The sequence below is a fragment of the Strongylocentrotus purpuratus genome, unplaced genomic scaffold (genome assembly GCF_000002235.5).
Source record: "Strongylocentrotus purpuratus isolate Spur 01 unplaced genomic scaffold, Spur_5.0 spur5_scaffold_16, whole genome shotgun sequence".
NCBI classification, from domain to species: Eukaryota; Metazoa; Echinodermata; class Echinoidea; order Camarodonta; family Strongylocentrotidae; genus Strongylocentrotus; species Strongylocentrotus purpuratus.
The window spans coordinates 360,384-382,164 of NW_022145601.1; the positions used below are offsets into that span (position 1 = coordinate 360,384).

A 21,781-nucleotide genomic window follows, 5' to 3' on the forward strand; every position below is an offset into this window, starting at 1 on the left:
TATTCTGGTAATGACAAAACATTGCACAATGATATAGTTGACGATTGTGAGAAACCCATGCACTCAATATTGAATATACCTTTTTAGTAGTTATAGAACCAAGAGATATATCATCTCCTGTTTTAAGTGTAATTTAATCATCTTCCTTTCGTTAGCAATTACTGGTATTTTTTTCCTAGATCTCATCTTATTAAAAAAAAATAGCCTAATCAGAACATGATTTCCTTAGGCAATGTTATTGGGGGGAATTCTTTGCTATCGTCTCTTTAGTTCTAAAAGAACGAAACCAAATTTCCTCGTGTTATACTCAGTAGATACGCACAACTAAATTTGTTTACATCACTAAAAGGAATCCTTTACCTTTACGTAGAGAATTGGTTGGTTTCTTTAAAGATACAGAAAAGTGTTGCTGGAATTGAAATTCACAGAGGTAACTGATTTAAATAAAGGATGTTTTAAACTTAAAAACTTAAAATGTTGTTAAAGGGAGAACCAAAAGTTAGCACGAGTGCTAGTCTGGATTGGTTCTCCAAGTTTCTAAAACTGTAAGGAAAGTCATATTATGTATTCGCACTCAAAAAATAAGCAGGAAAATTTATTTGACTTAATAGCATATTATTTGATCCTTATGATTCATCTCTGCTGAAGAGTTTAATCTGAAATTGTTACGAAATGATGATCTTATATTTATGGGCAAATTGGTCCACAGCTTTGCTCCAATGAAAGAAATTGAAAAAGTCCCATGTGTCGTACTACATTTAGGAAATAGTAGCATTAAATGTTCTCTCCCTCTTGTTCTATACATGTGAGTCATCAAATCAAAGTAATCCATTAACGAATGTGGTAAATGTCCTTTCTGCAGGTCATATACAAATGCTGATACTGAATGCTCCCCGGGGTAATTGTCCTTGGTTGACCTGGTGGATGGGGGGAGGGAATGGTCCTAGGGGGTACTTTCAGGAGTGTGGGGTAATTCTCATACGGGGGTATTTTTCCGGGGGGGGGGGTAATTTTCCTTGTACGTGTGTGTGTGTGTGTGTGTGTGTATAGGATTTTGCTTCGATTTTAACCCATTGCCTACATGTGTTGCTTGAATTAAGCCTATGGGAATAAGAGAATTCAGTAGTCAGTTAACACCTTTTTCATTCAATTTCATCAATGTGCACTTCAATGTCGTCCTGAGAATCCTCCAACGTGCAAATTCGTCCCACCTGACGTACGGTCTGCAATCATTTCAAAATAGTTTCATTCAAATTCGTCGGATAGAGCTAAATAGACCCCTTCATAATTTGTGTACGCCTTCTTTTATTGTTGAATAAGATATATTAAGAAATTGTTAAAATGGACGGAAAACCCGTGTGTGCGTGTGTGTGTGCGTGCTTGTGTGAGCGTGAGCGTGTGTAATTTATCCAACAAAAATGTCCCCACTTTGAAAATATCCTCACAAATTATAATTTCATGATATCCGCATGATTGTTTAATGAAATAATGAGTGATGGTCTATTCAATCGGACGGCACTAAAAGTACATGTCCGGGTACATGTATGGTGAGAATTATTACGCTTGATGGATAATGTAAAGAAAAAACTCGCGAAAATTGGTTTGCGCTTAATAACTGTTTCAGTCTTGATTGCATCAAAGTGTATATCAGCATCAATTACAGTTGCTCTGTTAACCGTCAGTTATTAGAGACTTTTAGATTTGCACGTCGAGAACGTGGACTGCTACGTGGACATCCTTTTAAGACAGTGTGACGTCCTTTTAAGGCGTCCTTTTAAGGCAGTGCCTTAAAAAGATGTCGCATTGCCTTAAAAGGATGTCCACGTAGCAGTCCACGTTCTCGTCGTGCAATTCTAAAAGTCCCTATTGATAGTAACCATCACCCTCCCACACTCACACATACAACACACATACATCCACCCTTGCGCGTGCCTACATACTAATAATAATAATAGTGGAGTATTGTATAGCGCTCAGGTCTGGCACATTGCCAATCCTGGCGCTCCATTTATTAATATCCTGGCTTTAGCACGGCTGCCGTTACGGCCCTCAAGTATTTCAGGGAACTAATTCCTACCAGTACCCATTACCCTCACCGGGTTGGAGTGTGGCAATTGTAGATTAATTTCTTGCCCAGAGACAAACGCACATAATATTGCAGAATAATGTATTTTCTGCACTGAATTTCATTTCTTTCTTTTTTCAATTTGACAAAATATAAATTGTTCAATTTCATAAAACAGAGATAAAAAAACTCATTCCTAAATATTCAATTTAGTTCCTTTGTTTGTGCATCATTGAGGGCTTCATAGACCCTGCATATAGCGCATTGGATATAGGAGGGAATTACTTCTTTACGTTCTCTCTCTCTCTGTCTCTCTCCGTACATCTATCTTCATTTCTCCCTTTCTCTGGAATAGCCATGTCTCTGCACCTGTAAAGAGCGCGCACTCTCTGTATCTTGATCTGGCTCTCTTATTTTCTCATTACTATTTCTTAATTTCGTTCTTTCAGTCTATCCGTCTTTCACTCTGCGAATTTTCCCCTATCTCTCTTTCCATATGTATCCCTAGTCCAAGTACAAGATTCTTCTATCCCCAATAAACAAAATCACGGGAAAATCACGTCAATATCAAGGTATCGACTTGAGGAGAGTTACGTTCTTCAAACACCTGACATTTACGTAAATGTGTTAATACGTTTATTGCACTAGGTAACTTAAAACACACGTACACTAAATCACGCAATTGTCACTGCAATATCACCATTATAATAACGTGATTATCCCTACCTTGGAGACCATGGTTTGTAAACCTAATACTCCCGTGTTTGTTTGGTTATGAAATTACATCTTCATAAACGAAATTATCGCGTCACAGAAACACGTGAAGCGTTAGTGATAGTTTTAGTCAAAATATCTGCGTGAAATTCACGTGAATATTACGAGGCTGACTTGAGATGAATCATGTTCTTCATTCACGTGAAATTTACGTCGAAGAGGAAGTATGTTACTGTAACCCGCGTTCAACCCAATAATTACGCAAATGTTACACAATAAATGAACCAAAATAATGACGTTCTCATCCCGTTTCTGAACATCATGTCTTGGATCTTCCATCATTACGTCCAGGCGCGCCGGAAGCAGTTTGGGATTAGAGGGGGTGGGGAGGGGGTGCAAACATCCCAGAAGAGAAAGCTTGTTGCAACTGGTCCAGTTGATGAACCAGTTAATGCCAACTGGTAACCCTGGAAATTGAAATGGGCTAAATTATCCTTTTGATCCAGGCCAGTTATAATTCAACTGGTCTAGCTGAGCCAAGAACCATTTAGTAAAACTTCCAACCAGTTGAACAGCAACAATACTTCAATACCGGTACGTCTGTATTTCCAATGTAAAGGCATTGGTAATAAGTAGACTTACATAATTGTATTAATCGAAAGTTTTTCGTATAATTTATACGAAGTAGCGAAATGTCCTAATAACTGATAATTTATATTTGTAGTATTTTCGAAATGAATTGCATAAAACTAAATCATCAGTAATTATGAAATATGCTGTAAATTCAGATAAATTGTTTAAAAAACATAGATCTGCACGCACCCCATATTCAATATGCAAATTAATTGGTGTCAGCTGGTTCAACTCGAAATATGCCAACAGTCACGGGATTATCACCACGGAACTTAAATGGTAACTGTGAAACCATCAAGACACCCAAGAATAACTCATTTTCACACCTGGAAAACACGGAATACCCAGCTTATATTAATAATCCGTTTGAGTCATGAGATCATCACTGCGGAACTGCTGGCAACGTTGAATACCATTTAAATAGGTGTTTTAAGACACCTAATAATGACTAATTTTTCACACCTAAAAGTCACGTATGCCCAGCTTAGATTATTATTCCGTTTGAGTCACGAGATCATCACCGCGGAACTGCTGGCAACTTTGACTACCATTTAAATAGGTGTTTTAAGACACCTAATAATTACTAATTTTTCACACCTAAATATCACGGATTCACAGCTTAGATTAGTAATCAGCTTGAGCCACGTGGTCATAACCAAGAAATTTATGGTAACTTTGAAACCATTTAAAGAGGTGTGTAAGACACCTCAGAATTATTAATTTAATATAACCAGAGATTCACGGACAGAACAATAAGACGATTAGCCGGTGTCAGTAACGTGATTATTACCATCAACCTTGGATAACCTGTGAAACCAATCGATAAAGGTACTTACAAGACCAAATAATTACGTATTTATTTATTTATTTATTTATTTAAAATGGTTTATTTCATTAAAAAACATTCGCGGCCCGAGAGCCGAATTGCAGTTTCTTTTACAAGGTATACATCAGTGACAAAGTAAAATTACACGTAAAACATTATGCATGGTAGCATTATGGTAGTAAAATTGGAATTCTTTTGTACAAATGATTATGCTTCAACGACCTTGGCAAATTGCTTGGTACATATACAGAAATTCGAATTGTATTACCATATTTGCAATAAAATGATATATTAAACTTATACAATACATGAATAGCAATAAATTTTTGATGTTCAAAAGAATTAAATGTTTTGGTTGGAAAATGCATAGCCAGATGGGCAAGGTATAGTTATGGTGTTTTCTTCAATAACAGGGACAACAACAGAAACCAAATCCAGGAATTATAAAGTCAAATAGATGCTCCAATGATTTAAACAGATTATCCAAATTATACATTGTAGGTAAAATGCAGAACATTTTGTATTTGGGCCAATTTAGTAAAAGGTACATGTAGAATATTGCATAAAAATATGGTAAGATAAGTTTCGCATACAAACATGGGTAAAAGGTTGCCTTTGTAATATTCGATATAATGTGTATCATCTTGGGAATCGTTAAAAAGTCAAACAGGATTTTGTACAATTAAATCTGATTTAATTTAAAAAAAAGTAAAATTCTATAACATTATTCAAAAATGCATTCACATGTCATCCTTTTATTTAGGAAGTTATCTCAGAGAAATAGAGAGAGAGATAGAGAAAGAGAGAAAGAAGGAGAGTGAGAAAAGGGAGAGAGGGGGTGAGGATGGGAGAGAGATAGGAAGAGATAGGGAGAGAAAGAGAGATAGAGAGGAGAGAGAGAGAGAGAGAGAGAGAGGAGAGAGAGAGAGAGGAGAGAGAGAGAGAGAGGGAGAGGAGACAAAGAGTGAGAGTAACAAGACAGAGAGCTAGAGAACAATTGGAAGCCATGAAGAGGGTCTCCCCGCTCCGCAGCACAGCACTGACAGAGAGGAGAAAATAGGGATATTGAGAGAGTGAAAGTAGTAGAGAAAAATGAATGTGTTCGTCGAAGGTGAAACTGGTAATTATTCAGTACTATGAGCGTTTAACAATCTGACTAGATATGGCAACGGACTGTTTCTATACCGTGTCGTTTTGCATGACATTTCAGTGAACTTGCTTTTATTTCTCAGATTTCGAGAATGGGAGTCCCCACGTGTTTGGGGCAGCCAATGACTAAACTTTGACCCAGGCTCGAGCAGCTTCTTTGCAAATTTGAGGCACAGACATTCTCTGCGGTCACTCAAAGAGGACACTTTACACATTTGAAGAGCGTTTTGATACGAGACAAAACGTGGCCCTAACATGAGGCGGCACGCTCGCTTTTGAATTCTCTCTATTTGTTCATTTTGTTTGGCAGACAAGCCGGAGTTCCAAACGGGCGCACAATATTCCAACACTGGCCTTATGTATGAACAGTAAATGAGAACTAGATCATCTAAGGGCAATCGAAATTTAGTGAGAACTCTCAGCATATGCAGCCTCATGTTTGCCTTCTTAACAATTTCATTGACATGAGAAGTCCATTTTAGATCTTTTTGGATGAAAACCCCTAGTAATTTGACACAATCTACTTGACTAATGTCATGTCCATCAATTTGGATGACAGGCGGTGGGGGTGGTTCACGCATGAAAGTTACTGTCATCACAGAACACTTTTTGTGGTTCAGTTTCATGTTGTTGTCTAAGGTCCATTCTTGTAGGTTGCTCACACTTGACTGGATATTCGATGGCGATGGGGATTTCCTGCATTCTAGCATTGTTAGGTCATCCACATATTTCCAGTAAGACGACGGTGACTTCCGGCATGCCTCGTTGATGATAGCCAGGAAGATAATGGGACCGAGTCTAGTCCCTTGTGGAGCCCCTGCAGAAACTTCCAGCCAATCAGAGAGCGTCGTTCGATATTTCACGCTCTGTTGTCGTTTGGTGAGAAAGTTCGCTATCCATGCTACAGCACTCGGACGGACTTGGACGGACGTTCGCCACCATCGGTTAACGGACAAAAAACTCGTTGCTTAGTCAAGTGGTTATTTGGTCATAAACACTTGATTTACAGAGGTAAATGGAATCACGTTACTCCAGTCGCGTGATAAACTGGTGGTTTTTAGGTTAGATGAAAACGTGAACAGGAGTACCTTTTTTGTTGAAATGAAGGCACGTGTCGATAACGTTTAAATCTAGTTCAAAAGGCACTATACTTTAAAATCACTTAAAATACACTCCCAAAAGAGGTTACTTTTTAGTGTTCTGTTTATTGGGATCTAAAAGTGGATATACCGTGCGTCCCAAAATTGAGGGTGATATGATACATTCATGATTTTCTTGAGTGAATTTCATGGTTTATTAAACCAAACTTGTATGCATGAGTGAACAGGAATTGCATTTTTTTTTATTGTAGTATTGTAACTTTCCCTGGTAGACTCAATGATGTGTTCATGGGAGTCAGGATGGGGGTAATGGTACATGTTGTAATTTCCATGTTACAAACTGTTATGTTTTACATCTGTGACTTTGAATAAAAACTTTCATTCCACATTTCAGTTATTGTAAGTTTAGTTGAAAATCTCATTGATTTACTTAATAACCAGATGGGGATTATGTAAATTGATTATTCAAATACGGGTTTTTTGAAAAAGGAATGTCACTGATGTTGGCTACTTATTCTTCAGGTTACCCAATTACCTTGACCCTTATCCCATCTACCCAACAAAGTCCTACCCTACATTTTACCTCCCCTGTACCATTCACCATCACGCCGTCCTGACTCCCATCCCATGAACACACCACCGAGTCTACCATAGAAATTACATTGCTATACGGTAAAAACAAATGCAATTCCTGTTCACTTATGCATAAAATATTAATCCCATAAACCACAAATTTCAATTCAGCAAACCCAAACTTATCACAATTGATCATAACTTGGTCATATCATCCTCAATTCCGTAAGCTCCAAAGGATTTACCTCTCACAAATTGGAAGGCTAATTCCTGCGCAACCTAATTCTCATACCCTTTACAAAAGTATGAATTATTTTCAGACTTTTTGGTGTCATATAAAATTTGAGTTAATGAGCTTTCCATTCATATAAAACTTTATTCCCCAGAATCATATATTTTTTATTCGGCAGCCATTTTAAATGTATATAGTTTTTTTTGGGACGCACGGTATCACTCATGCCATCTTGCGGTCAATATGTGCAAATTATAAAGAAACACGTGGCCGAAGAGAGGGGGAAAGAGTTCTTTGGCACTGCAACCCCCCCCCCCCCCTCTCTCTCTCTCTATTTTTTTAAATTTCTCTCTCTCTCTCTTTCTCTACTGACCTCTTGAAATTGATCTGTTTCGATCGATATCAGTAGCATTTTGTCAAATTACTTTGCTTTTCAAACCATGAAATTATACAATTCAAAAGGTAATTTAATATTCGACTTATTACATCGATTTATTCATCACAAGAAATGTATTATTGCACTTCATATATTGTATTTATTAAAAGGTAATACTATAACTTTGAACATCATAATATAAACTGTCTAGAAGTTTTAATAGCGAAACTTTTAAAACGACAATACGAGATTAAGTTCAATACTGAAAGATTAGAAAAGTTGTATCCAAATAATGTGGCCAAGATTGGTCTACTTATCCGAGGGCCCCCGTTTTTCTTTTCTCTCTCCCTATCTAGTTTTGTCTTCTTATATGAGATTGTACCTCTAGTTTTTAGGTATCCATAGTTATGTGAATAAATAGTACTCCAAACGTACCTGCTACATTGTAACCCTTTTATAACTTGGCCAAATATTGACTATTCCTTCGAAGTTGATAATGTCGAGTATACCATTTTTAAAAATGTTTTTTGAAAATGGCCAATGCAATGTCGTTTTATGAATATTATATTCTGCTTGTTCGGTTCGTATTAGGCATTCTCAGATAAAATCCTGCAAGCGTTGAGCTTGTATAATCATACTTTATCAAGAACTATCGAGACATTCTTACACGTTTCAATTACTCTTGGATGAATTACTGTGATCAATTGTTTAGTTGCGGGCCATGGTATCCTTTATCCAATCGTTAAAATAGGACACATCAGAGTAGACCCCGTAGTAACCTGGATCGGCACAGCCGGAACCCCAGCTGACGACTCCTACAAGAGTCCATTCATATGAGTTAAATCCAGCTTTAGTCTTCACCACCAATGGTCCGCCGCTATCACCCTGTACAGCAATGAGAATGAGATTAAAGATAAAGGTGAGTTCTGGCAATGCGATTGCATTGTGAAAAAAATATGTGTGGAATGGATTAGAAAAAGTTGATCACATAGCATGTAAGTATTGGTGTGTACTGCAAGATTCTGGAGTTATCAAAATCATAATAAATTCGGCTCAGTCTTGGTAAAGTAACAATCACTGTACACAGAAAGATGTATGTGGGACAACACAAATGGTGTCGAGGCTAGTACTACCTTTATTTCCTTATCTTTCTTTGCTCATTACTCAGCCAGTATACATTTTCTTTTAAAAAATGTTTGGCACATGACATTTATTTGTAGTCTTGAATATTCAGTGTAATAATTTAGAACAAAATAAAAAAAAAAACTTATCAGTTAAGTTTCGTTAGATTCTGTGAGAATTCATTTTCTTTTTTGTTACCAGAACTCAAGTTTATCTTTAAAAGAAATGTTCAATTTTGGGGTGGTTGTGGGGCATGGTGGGGATCGATGCAGTTATCTTTTTCAATGTGGTATTGATGTTCGTAGTATCCAAATATAATCACATCCTTCAGCCCCTCCACATTTACTCAAGCTAAATAAATTTATTCCCAATTTATCATCCAGGCCTAGTGCTTTCTTTCAGTCTACCTTCCTTTTTATAAAATGAATATTTTATTTTGTATATTGTTAAGTATTCAATCAACAAGTATTGTGGTCTGTTTGATTTGTCTCCAGAAATGTTCTGTTGACTCCAATCAGAGTTAGAATCCAAATTCGGCATTATAACACCCTTCTTTGGCAAGACGTATTGGTGTGTGTATGTGTGCGTGTGTGTGTGTCTGTGTGTGTGTGTGTTCGTTTTTGGATGTTGGTTGTTTTTTGTTTGTCTTCTTTTGTTCTTTTCTTTTAATATTTTGTATAATTTGACAGCACACTTCACCCTGCTGTCACCTCGATGTTGAGGGCGCTGTCCACGCCTCCTCGTCAAAGTGTGAGAAAGGAGTACATTTGCCTATAGGACAATGGGAATTTTCGATTGGGGATCATCCCATGAGATCGACATCGACAAAAGGTTCACAAGGACGACAGCTTACGAGACCGACAAAAAATACACCATAATCTATATTTAAAAAAATAATAAAGTTCCTAAAGGTCTATGACACCAACATAAAAATTAAAGACCAGTGGATATCTCGTATGCTGTCGTTTTGGTGAACCATTACGCAAAAAAAGTGTCAGAATGCCCACAAGAGCGACGAGAGCGACATTATCGGTCTTCTGGGTTATTGGTCTTGTGGACTGTTGGTCTACTGGTTGTAGTCGTAAGTGGTTTATTTACCTGGCATGAGTCCTTGCCTCCCTGTTTCAATCCAGCACATATCATTGTTGAGTCAATTCTGGTACGGCCGTAAGCACTTTTACATGCGTCCTGACTGACGATTGGTACATTGACCTGATGTAGTACATCTGGAGAATCTCCTTTATACTCTGTAGTATACAATTTATATAGCAGAAATTAGTACATATTGACCAAGACAAAATAGTAACGATTAGATTAGCGAAATTAAATATATAATAAATATGGAATATATATGTATATATTTTCTTTCTTTTCAATTAGTGTACTGATCGGACCATACCATTTTTTTGATCACTTACATATAACAGATTCACTTGCATACTTTACATAGGGCCTAAAAAAACATGTTTGATTACAATTTTACATAAATAGTTAAACAGGTAGTGATAGCATACTAGCGAGAGACATGCTAGTTTGGCGTCGATGACCAAGACCTCATAGATTTAGCTGGTGTCTCGAATACAGGTATAGCATATAATTATATGTTATACATTCCTCACATTGAAATTATTAGATTTCCTGTCTTTTATACAAGTTGAAAAGCATATCTAAAGAGTATTAAAGAGATAAATGAGGACTCAATAGCAACGCAAATATTGATTAAGACTAAAAACCGAGAAGAGCGTAGCCCTATGAGGCGTCCTTGCACATAATACATTGTGAATACATAATAAATATCTAAGCTTTGTACTTCATCTTTCTTGTGATATTATTTATTTGAACAGAGCCCTGTTGAAGACCTGCCTTTGGATATATTTCCTACGTTTACTACACTGATATATGAATCATTGTACATCTACGCGATGAGTAATGTTTTTAATTATTCTTTTAAATCATCTATAAGCTATACAGGCTATAGTCTTGGCCAATATGAATGTATTACTTACCCAAAGCTCCCCAGCCAGTGACATAGGCATCTACGCCATTACTTGGTCTGGACGTAGCTAGGCAGGCTGGTGAGGCATAGTCATTGTATTGGACCTGACCATTAAGCTTGATCATAGCAATGTCATTCCCATTCCCATTTTTGGTATAACCCTCGTGGAGGATTATCTTACGGGCAGTGAACGTCTGACGTCTCCATTCGCTTTTACCTCCATCATTAGCACTTTTATGACCTCCTACGGAAAACTCGTGTACGGCATTTGTCAAACTGAAACGGAGAGACAAGTACGAGTCAAATTGGAACATAGTTTATCTTTATCAGTTATTTCTTGCCCTTTTCATACTCATAAGTGCCCCCTTTTCATCCCTGAGGAGTGCCCCTTTTTAGGTGCGAGAAGTGCTCCCATTTTAACCTATGATAATTGCTGATTTTACTTAGACAGTACTGGCTCATTTTCTATTCTCATAAGTGCCCTTTCCCTTCTGATAAGTGCCCCTCCCCCATTTTATTTCTCACACAACATTTTCCTCTGATTGAGAGCGACTGAAAGCAACCTTTTCATTAAAGGGACTTGGTAACATTGTTCAGATGAGAAAAAATGGTGCAAAGCTCGTGACTTCAATGATAGATGTACAATTAAAGATGATCTGAAAGTTTGAGTGAAAACAGACCATTATAAGTGATACAAATTGCGAAAAACTAATATGATCGATTCCTTAATTCTCCCAACTATATTATTACACTTAAATTACATTTTGGTGAATTCAAATCGTCACAAAGCAATGAATTAGCTGTATATACCTTCCAGACATTTAAGTGTTGAAAGATTTTTAAAAGCCTGTCTTATGTCTTTTTTCATGGAAAAACGGTTGGGAAAATTCCAAAAAGGTTGGGAGAATTTACTGTTAGATTGTGTTGCCCAGTGACGCCTTCAAAGATGGTTTGAGAATTTTTCGCATGTTAAATGGTTAATAAAGTATAAGGAATATAATAAGTAACAATTAATACCAAAATTACGCATTTTTTTCATCAAACTTCAACAATGTTACCGAGTTACTTTATATTCTCCAAAAGCTCGCCTGCTACCCTCGCTCACATTTATATTTGATATTATTATATGTTACTTTCATGATTAGATTGTGCTTAAAACTCCTTCAGTATTTTTTTCTCGTCTTTATAAGATGTAATTCTCGCACTACGACCTCACTCTTAAATTATCTTAATCTTAAACTACAGTTTACATCACACTGATTTTCTTTTTTTACTAAGACCAGTCCCATAAAAAGCACATTCATGCAGGGTTTCAGTAGAATGCACAGTCAGGACTTCTGTTCTGCCACAAACTTTTACAGAGTATTATCACGGGCATTAGCCATTTTGTGCTTCCAGTTACCTACATTCGTGGATGGAAACCATCTGATGTCGAGGGCTGATCCATGTCTACGTACACTGTATACAGTTCAGCAATATACATTTTATGTTTTAAGTTCAGAAGTCGACTCAGGGTTAGTCGACTTGAGGTCTCCTTAACCCAAGTCAACTTTCAATTGCTGCATAATAATATATATATATATACAATCAAACCTGTCTATTCGATTCAATTCAGTTTTATTCATTTCCATAAAAATCACATTACAAGAACACAATACATTTGCAAATAGTACTGTAAATAACATAATAATCTTTCACTAGAATGTACATAAGTACATTCAAATATTATACAAATAATGAATGGTTATGAGTTCAATAGTGCGAATATTTTCATGAATTGAAAGATTAACATTCTATTCAACGGGGCGTCAGCCGACTTAAATAGATTTAACGTCAATCTTTCTACTCATGAAAATATTCGCACCATTGAACGAATGAAAAACATTCATTATATGTTGGGCTCGGTGTAAAAATGTCAGAGGTAAAAATGTCAGAGGAAAAAATGTCAGAGGAAAAAATGTCAGAGGTAAAAATGTCAGAGGTAAAAATGTCAGAGGTAAAAATGTCAGAGGAAAAAATGTCAGAGGAAAAAATGTCAGAGGTAAAAATGTCAGAGGTAAAAATGTCAGAGGTAAAAATGTCAGAGGAAAAAATGTCAGAGGTAAAAATGTCAGAGGTAAAAATGTCAGAGGTAAAAATGTCAGAGGTAAAAATGTCAGAGGTAAAAATGTCAGAGGTATAAATGTTAGAGGTATAAAATAAAAACAAAATCATGTGGCAAGTTTGTTATGGTTACACCCGGGCCATATATTAGGCTTATCGAAAAAGAACAGCGAGGGATATTCTGCAGTCGTTATTTCACCGCTGCTTTATTTTCTACTTTCCCAGTTAAAATTTATTTACCTTTCGGTCCCAAATTGTGACTTTTTGCCCGATTATTGCCGAAGGAAGACGAGGGGGGGGGGGGGGGCGGGTATTCTTCTTCTGGGGCACGGTGACCCGGCTGCTCTCCCCTTCCTCTTATATTATGCTTTGCTATATATCCTTCTGAACAGTGGTCAATGCCTAGGCAGAGCAGGCAGACTAATGGGACATGGTTTCTGTTCCGAGTTTTGCGCCTTGCAAGCAATCATCAGGCAATTATTGATAGCATTCTTAAAAGTACATGATTATCTTATACAACCTTGGTACAAATACCCCTAAAATAAGACTTAACTAATAAAATACAATTAGAATTACTCATGAGTAATTCTTATTATATTTTATTCAGGTATTGTATTAGTTAAGTCTTATTTTGAGTGTATTTGTACCAAGGTTGCAGAGGAATCATGTACTTTGAAGAATGCTATCAGTTGTCTGATGATCGCTTGCAAGGCGTGAAACTCGGAGTAGCAACCATGCATGTCCCATTAGCAGCGCTCAAAATACACGGGGGCGATTGCAAAATTTAAAATCGCCCCCGTGGAATTATAAAATAAAGATTATCTTTTCTGTTATAACTTTAACACAATATTGAGTTTCAATTTTCAAACCTTAAACCAATGAAATGGAACTTAGATTAGCGTGCAAGATTTCTCGTTCTATATGAGTATTTATTAACGATTCAGCTCGCAGTGCAGTGCTGCAGTCAGCAGTGGTTATAGGCCTACTGCGCCGTTAGTAACGGTACGTGTTCACGCTGCCGCCCCATATCTGCTGGAGCTGGAGGCGATCGCGCAAGGGCAGAAACATGGTCATGGAGAAGTTTTTCGTCGTGAAAAGCGTATACCCGCTGAAATCTGGTGATTTCAAATGACCAGCAAATAGTGAACCTAGACCAGTAAACCAAAATTAGGGACTTTTAGATTTGCACGACGAGAACGTGGACTGCAACGTGTGACCTCCTTTTAAGGCACTGCCAGTGCGTAAAAGGACGTCACATGATTGTGACTGCCAGTGCCTTAAAAGGACGTAACACGTCCACGCAAATCTAAAAGTCCCTATTGGGAAGAAGAGGAAGACCAAGATGTTGTTGAATGATATGGTAACATGGGCAGATCTACAGGGGGGGGGGTTTAGGGGGTTTAACATTTTTGAGCAGACTCAGGCGACCGGTGAATATTAAAGCGGTGGGGGATGCTGGAGAGGAGGACCACTAATTTTTTTATTTTTTTTAACTCTCACTTTCACCTATCCCAGATAACCCTAAGTTTTGTGTTGCTGCTTTATATGTAGATGATAATGCATGATTACAATAAATAGAGAGAGAGAGAGAGAGAGAGAACCACCATCATTATGCAATGGTTCAGGGTTTGTGTAATGTACGTTTGAAACCATTTCTTAGCGTCTCAACCCTAAAAAAATAGCGAAACTATTTTTGAGGAAAAGCATTATACTGAACTGAATAAAGAATAATAACTTTAAATTGGCTCATACTAATACTGATACGGGCTAAATACAATGTGGTATCGGCACAGTAAGATCGGGTATTTGTATAGAGGTATTCCAAAATGACATTCTGATAATCAACATTTTGTTCTGTTATCATATGTATATACGCATAATACAACTGATCTTTGTGATTTCTTAACGTGACATAGTTTCTTCTCCCCCTGCAAACAAAAAAGAAAACAAGGTTATTTAATAAAAGGATCATGGGACAAAACGATCATTGTGATTCAAATTGATGCAAGGATTTTTTTTTTTTAATATTAAGCAATGCTTTTCACCAGAATCTTCTTTGTAAAAACGACTTTTAAAAATCTCAGCCATGCAATTCTGCCACTGTGTTGTAAGATCACTTTCACATTAGGAGAAGTGTATTTCTTCAATGAGTATTTTAAATTGAATGGAACGTCTCAACTCAGTAAGCATGGCTGAGATTTGTAAAAGTTGTTTTTACAAAGAAGATTCTGGTGAATAGCAGTGCTTATTCAAACAAATATTTGAATCACAATCATTATTTGTCGCTTAATCCCTTTTAATGATCTGTTTTCTTGCTCGTTCCAGTTCAGTTCAGTTCATTTTATTCAAAACCACACAAAGCATGATATAATCTGTTACATAATAAAGAGACTGGTAATAGTACATCAATCAACATATTCTAACTTGATTACATAATAAACTGAATGGTTTTAGGACCCCTTTAGAAGCTAAGCTTGTGAGCGGGGCCCTATAGTCAACAAAGTACATACATTTACAGTAAAAAGAATGTTACGTATGATTATACAATGGATGAAAATACTAAGCTACAGAATATAGAACATACAAATACTCTCTCACACACACACGCACCACCCACACACACACACACACACTGACAAGTAGGTCCTTAGTGGTCAAAAAACATTTCAGAATAAGAAAATACTAAGATGCAAATAAAAACTATGTCAGTCTTTCAAGTAGGTACGTTTTAGATAACCTTCTAAACCTAGAAAGAGTTGTACTATTTTTTATATCATCAGGCAGACTGTTCCATTCTTTAATGCAAGGGGAGAAGAAGATATGTCATAGTGTGGTACGGTATGTCACTGAAACAGCCCCCGTACGACTTTTGTGCCAAAATTGATTATCAAAGTGGGGGGGGGGGGGGCTAAAGTATTTACGATCAGGTAGAGGGTAGCGAGCGTAAATTGGTGTGGGGGGCTCAGGGGGTGGAGCCCCGGAAGCTCAGGGGTTTTAGGCATTTAATTACGGTCAGAGAAGCACAAATATTTTGATGCCGCATTTACGTCACTGGCAGGTCAGGGGGAGGGGGTTGTTAAGTTAAATTTACGTTATTATCCTACTTTTTTACCGGTTTGGGAGGCTAGGGGGGCGGGCCGTTAGAATCGGCCCGTGGATCCGCGCCTGTACAAAAAAGCACCAAAAACAGAATCGCTCAGTAAAGAAAGAATGTAAAGGTTGCTCAGAATAATGAGGAGAAAGTAATGTGCAGAACGAGAAGAAAGTAATGTGCAGAACGAGAAGAAAGTCAGTAACAGCTATGTACATGTAGCTTGTAAATTTGTAAGAGGCAAAATGCTGATTATAATGAAATAGCAAAGAATTAAGGAGTATCATAGGTACCAATTCAATGGAAATTTGTATAAAAAAGAGCCCTCGTCAGTACTAAAAGAGCCCCCGTGAGAAGGCTCACGGGGGCTCTTTTTTGGGGGAAGAGCCCCCGTGGACAAAAAATTAATTTGAGCCCTGCCCATTAGTCTGCCTTATTCAATATTTATATACTGGTATATTATGCTTTTGTAAAAGCAAATGGTACTAGTACACTGAGCAAACTTCTGGGGAAAAAGATTTCTAAAATCGAGAAGTTTGGCCATGTTTTATAGGCTGAGTTGTCGCTCCATGGTGTAATTATTAAATAAGAATAAAAGTCAGTACAGCCCCCGAAATAGGATCAGATATCTATGAACCTCCCCCCCCCCCCCGCCCCCACTTCTCCTTCACTTTTGAAGATTGTTGGACATTTTAACTGCGTGGCAATGACTACTATTATATGTAATTTCCAATAAATGCATATTTCCGACAATTCCACTTTCTTGTGGGCTTGGTATTTTGATACTCTGAAACAAAGCAGAAAGCCATGTTATCAATGCTAACCCATCACATTCCCGAAGTGCGCGCGTTCCAATAAAATATTGTCGATTACTATTGCGGTATAAAATAGTCTGGGAGAAAATCAATAAGCAGCTTTGTTACTCCGATAAAAAGCAGAAAGCCGACCATGTTACATCAATTAAAGAGAAGGTTGAGTTCTGGGGAAAGGTGAACAATAATTTGTGAGCGTTTGTTATCATTCTTGTTATGCAAGTGTGGAAGAACATCAAAGAAAAAAGTTATTCCCTGAAAATCTATTTCAAATGACTTCATATCCCAGGTATGACAAGTAACGGCTTTAAAATGAGGCCTGATTTGATTTGCCATATGTTTGTGTAGTCCCATATCAATATCTTTCTGTGTACAGTGCTTGTGACTTTACCAAGACTGGGCCAAAGTTTTTATCATTTTGATAAAAATTTTCGTGTTTTCGTGATTCCTCGTGATTATATGTAATTATTTGTACTAAATGCACTACTCACTTTAACACTTGACTTTTGTCGAGAACTTTCATTTCTTCGTTTGGACTTTGATCGTCTCTGGGACGTTACACGGGATGGGTTGTAGGCTGCCACCGGCCAAACCGGTCCGTTTCACAAACATTAACACATCAACCAATTCAAAATATCAAAAAATGTTAGACATTCATACATAATATAATTATATGCAAGCCTGATCACAAAAAAATAAATTTCAAAATCTATTTTCCACATTGTATTATCCTCAGGACATGTACGAAATACAACAAACAGCCATTTATACAATTTACATTATTGAAGAAAGGAATATAATAGACAAGCCCATGCAGTAGCTCTACGTCTCGACATTCTGTGTGATAAAAGTGCTGAGATATTAAAACGGCACTCATTTTTTTTTGCTTGTACATTTTTACCTCTGATATTTTTACCTCTGACATTTTTACCTCTGACATTTTTACCTCTGACTTTTTTACCTCTGACATTTTTACCTCTGACATTTTTACCTCTGACATTTTTACCTCTGACATTTTTACCTCTGACATTTTTTCCTCTGACATTTTTACCTCTGACATTTTTACCTCTGACATTTTTACCTCTGACATTTTTACCTCTAACATTTTTACCTCTGACATTTTTTCCTCTGACATTTTTACCTCTGACATTTTTACCTGGCACCATATGTTGTATACAACATCGCCCGTGCGATAGAACATCTATTGAATATCATGTGACCAAAAATCCTCCAATCAAATGACTAGGATCCACGTAGGTGTTGTATAATAAACAATAATGGAAAAAGGGAAGTTATAAAAACTCAAAAAATTTGTTTGTCGAGATATTTCCCTCAAATGTAATACAAAAAATATGATGAACATAATAAAGATTTGAAATTCCATAAACTTATTTTGCCCCCCCCCAAAAAAAAAAAATATTAAAAAATCGCATAGCAACAAAAACAAACAAAAAAACTATACAAGCCCTACAAACACACACACACACACACACACACACATCTATAAAGTGGAAAATTTCTATACAAAATCACATGTGATTATATGCTGCTTTGCACTTCTTTTAAATCCATTGTAATTCATTATAGATGTTATGTAATATTTGCCGCAAAGTATTCCATATCCTTGATGCTTTATGCACAAAATGTGGTCTATAGACAGGTTATTTCAGTACATTTCAAGGTTATTTCAAGGTAAACAACAAAAAAGTGTTTTTTGTAGACTAAAGCAGGTTTGATTGTATATATCTGTATGTATATATATATATATATATATATATATATATATATATCTATGGTGTGCGTGTGTTTGTGTGTGTGCGTGCGTATGATAGTAAGCAAATATTAACAGACCACGAGGGTAATGGTACAATATCATCGCCGAGTTCACCGAGGCGATGATAGTTTGTATCCATTGCCGAGTGAAGGAGGTTAATATTTGTTTTATATTCCACATCGGCAATGTCTATTTAAAGTGAATTTTACATATTAAAAGAACTAGGATTTCGCTCGCGGTGTTCTAATTCTGCAGACAGTTTAGCTTCAGCAGATATATTTGTTTCATTTTTACGCGATTTATGTTCAAGGCACAACATGCATACATGTAATAAAGTCGATGCGAGTGCATTTGACTTTTCCAACGCTTAAAATTAAGCGTCGTTGACTTGTACTAGTTTGGCTCTGACATTTCGCGTAACCTACTTTCCTATGCTTATTCAATGGGCAACTGGGGCAGCAGCAAAAAAATACTGTACAAAAGTACTATCGCAAGGAGATAGTATTTATCTATCATTGATCATGTGACCTCGTTTAGACCAATCAGAGTGCAAGATTTCTTAGTATGCGGGGTATAATGCTTACTCGTCGTCAAAGCAATGAGCTGCAGAGACAATCCACTCGTTGTCGATGAGGGTGGCGCCACAGTAATGGTAACCATTTTTGATGACCTCTGTCATCCAGGGCCAGCTGTTAGCCTTGGCGGGTTGACCACCAACGATCGCAGTTGACATCTCAGTGGGATCAATCGCCGGTTGACCGCACTCAGTAGCCGCTTAAAGAAGAAAAGAATATGGGAAGCATCCTAAGAAAATGCTCGGTCAGTCCAGGGAGGTGAGGTCCCTGGTCAGTCGCAGTCGACATGAGAAAGTGTTGTGATAATTGATAGAGTTTGTGATCAGAAATGGTATGTCTTCATTGACTCTCAAGAATGATGAAGGTCCTAAGAACATCATTTAGATCGATAAAGAAAACAACGCGAAAGTGTGAGAAATGGTCGCGTAGAACAAAAAACTGCAATGTGAGCTATCAGGCAAATGATGTACTTGGAACAATGTTAAATAGAGCCTGGCTCTGATCAGAGGGAGAGTAAAAGGTAGGCCTATTTTGGATGGGTAGTTTGAAGACATTTCTTGAAGAGATAGAAATGAAGGGATGGGGTAAAACTAATGGAGAAGGCTAAAGATAAAAGAGTTTTGGAACAGTATGATCACAAATAAAAAATAATAAAAAACATTTAGAGAGATGGGGAAAGAGAAGAATGGCATCGAGGGAATGAAAACAAAAATCAATGTCGAGAAAATTAGACACTGCATTAAAATCCTTGTTCCTTTATGACGCGGCAAACCGCGGCGGGATTTTTTTCATAATGACGTATAATACACTTCAATTCTTCTATTTGCTTTCTTTTTTATGGCGGTTTACTGCGTCATATCTTAAAGAAGAAGGAGAAAAGGTGACGGAACATAGATAGTATGGATGGTGATATGACAGAGTTATGGTTAAAGTAATGTTGTACCGGTGTCTTACCGTTAATAGCGCTAAAAGCGCAGGCGAGAATCAGGAACCTCAGCATGATGATGATTTGATTTCTGGTGAACGTCTTTTTGAAAACAGTCCGTTAAATGAAGAAGTGGCCAAAAAGCTGCGATACTTATACCCTTTTCACAAAGGAAGGCAAATCATTACCGGGGATGGAGGGAAGGGGTCAATGCCCATTCTATGTCAACATGAGCAGTGCACTCTCTCTCTCTCTCTCCCTCATGATGATAATTATAATCCGGATAAAATTGCAACGTTGCTGAATTACCCGTTCCTCAAAGTCCTACGCAATAGATCTGACCACGCCCATTCTATATTCGGATATCTTACAATGAGTAAACAAACATCAAACAGTCTGCCAAGATGTTACTAACTTCATGTTTAGAATGCTGTCAGTTGAATTTTCCTCATGATAGTGAACGGTATAAGTGAAGTAGATTCAGTTAAGCCCCTTTCACGCCGGATCTGCGTAAAGGTGCGTACTGTATTAGGCTGCGTTTTCATGACAAAAATGTTGCTTCCGTTGAGTACCTGCGTAGCTTATGCGTATATTGGCGTGCGATTGCGTAAGGTTAGATACCCTGTGCAAAGGCATTGGGTACCTACGCTTACGATTGCGTATAAGAGGCATAGGGTTGCGTACGTTTACGTAGGCCTAGCGTAAAGGGTACGTAGGTTTGATTAGGGTTGCGCACGATTGCTTTACTGCTTGCGCAAATAGCATCTGGGACGCCTTAATTAATCTATACGCTTTTACTGCTTCGTCGGACTGCCGTAGGGTAGCTTACTATTGCGTACGCATGGCGTAAACTAGCGTAGTGTTGCGTAGACTTGCGTAAAAATGTGTACGTTTTGCGTTTAGTGTCTACGCCGAAAGTATGCAAAGCGTTCGTCTCGCGTACCCCTTTGCGTCCCTCACGGTTTAATAAAATTTGGAGTGGACTATAAGGCTAATATGGATATTATTATTGATATTATTATAGTTACGCAGGCCGGCGTGGGGCAGAGTACACCCGGGGTAGTCGGTATGCAACACTATGCAGCTATACGAATGGCCCGGTGTGAAAGGGGCTTTAGGTCTGAGAAAACATATTTACATCTCAAAAGATGCACTGACTGTCAAAAAGGGAAGATGGTCGACGAAATACTCACACTGATGCTTTAACTTAGAGAAACTTCTTAAATATATAACACCCCCTAATTTTGCTTTACTCAATGCAGAGGAAACCTTTGAATCTATAATAAGATTAGATGGCGAAGATGTTATACTCGACCTAGCAAACTCCACAGTGATATCATATCATTGAGGAGACGATTCTGAAATGAGTTAGATCGAAGAATAAAGTATATCAATAATCAACTAGTAAATTTACTAAGGCCTATTTGTTATTTGAAATGTATTTATGACTTTAATCTTTCTTGTTCCTTTATGTCTTGTTAAAGCAAAATGTTTAAAAAATTCAATGCAGTTAAGTCAATTATATTCAAAATGATATTATCCTATTATTATTATAATGCTTAATACCTTGAAGCGCAAACTTTGACACGATCCTGATTTTGTTTTTCCTTCTTACTTCTTCCTCCTCTTCTTCTTCTTTTATTTCGGGACAGGCTCTCAGAGTATTACAATTACAATAATGTGAAAATTAAGGAATTGCAAAGTGGACATTCTCA

At 37.3% G+C, this 21,781-nt stretch overlaps 1 protein-coding gene across 1 annotated transcript; it reads right to left on the reverse strand.

Annotated features, from left to right (window-relative positions):
• Positions 1-7,758: 7,758 nt before the first annotated feature.
• On the reverse strand, positions 7,759-21,538 carry LOC594731 (trypsin-1). Its single transcript, XM_030986495.1, has 5 exons — positions 20,096-21,538; positions 19,151-19,340; positions 10,797-11,062; positions 9,889-10,037; positions 7,759-8,553 (listed from the first exon to the last, which is right to left on the reverse strand). The coding sequence occupies exons 1-5, from the start codon at positions 20,139-20,141 to the stop codon at positions 8,377-8,379; spliced, it is 828 nt and encodes a 275-aa protein (XP_030842355.1). The 5' UTR covers positions 20,142-21,538; the 3' UTR covers positions 7,759-8,376.
• Between the last annotated feature and the right edge of the window lie 243 nt (positions 21,539-21,781).

Bases quoted from the DNA above. Each gene is read 5' to 3' on its own strand.
- LOC594731 (XM_030986495.1), bottom strand. From the start codon at position 20,141: ATGCTGAGGTTCCTGATTCTCGCCTGCGCTTTTAGCGCTATTAACG. The intron at 11,063-19,150 runs GTAAGCATTATA...TCTCCGTTTCAG, and splicing joins GCTCATTGCTTTGACGACGA to TTTGACAAATGCCGTACACG. The intron at 10,038-10,796 runs GTAAGTAATACA...TGTATACTACAG, and splicing joins CACTGGCTGGGGAGCTTTGG to AGTATAAAGGAGATTCTCCA.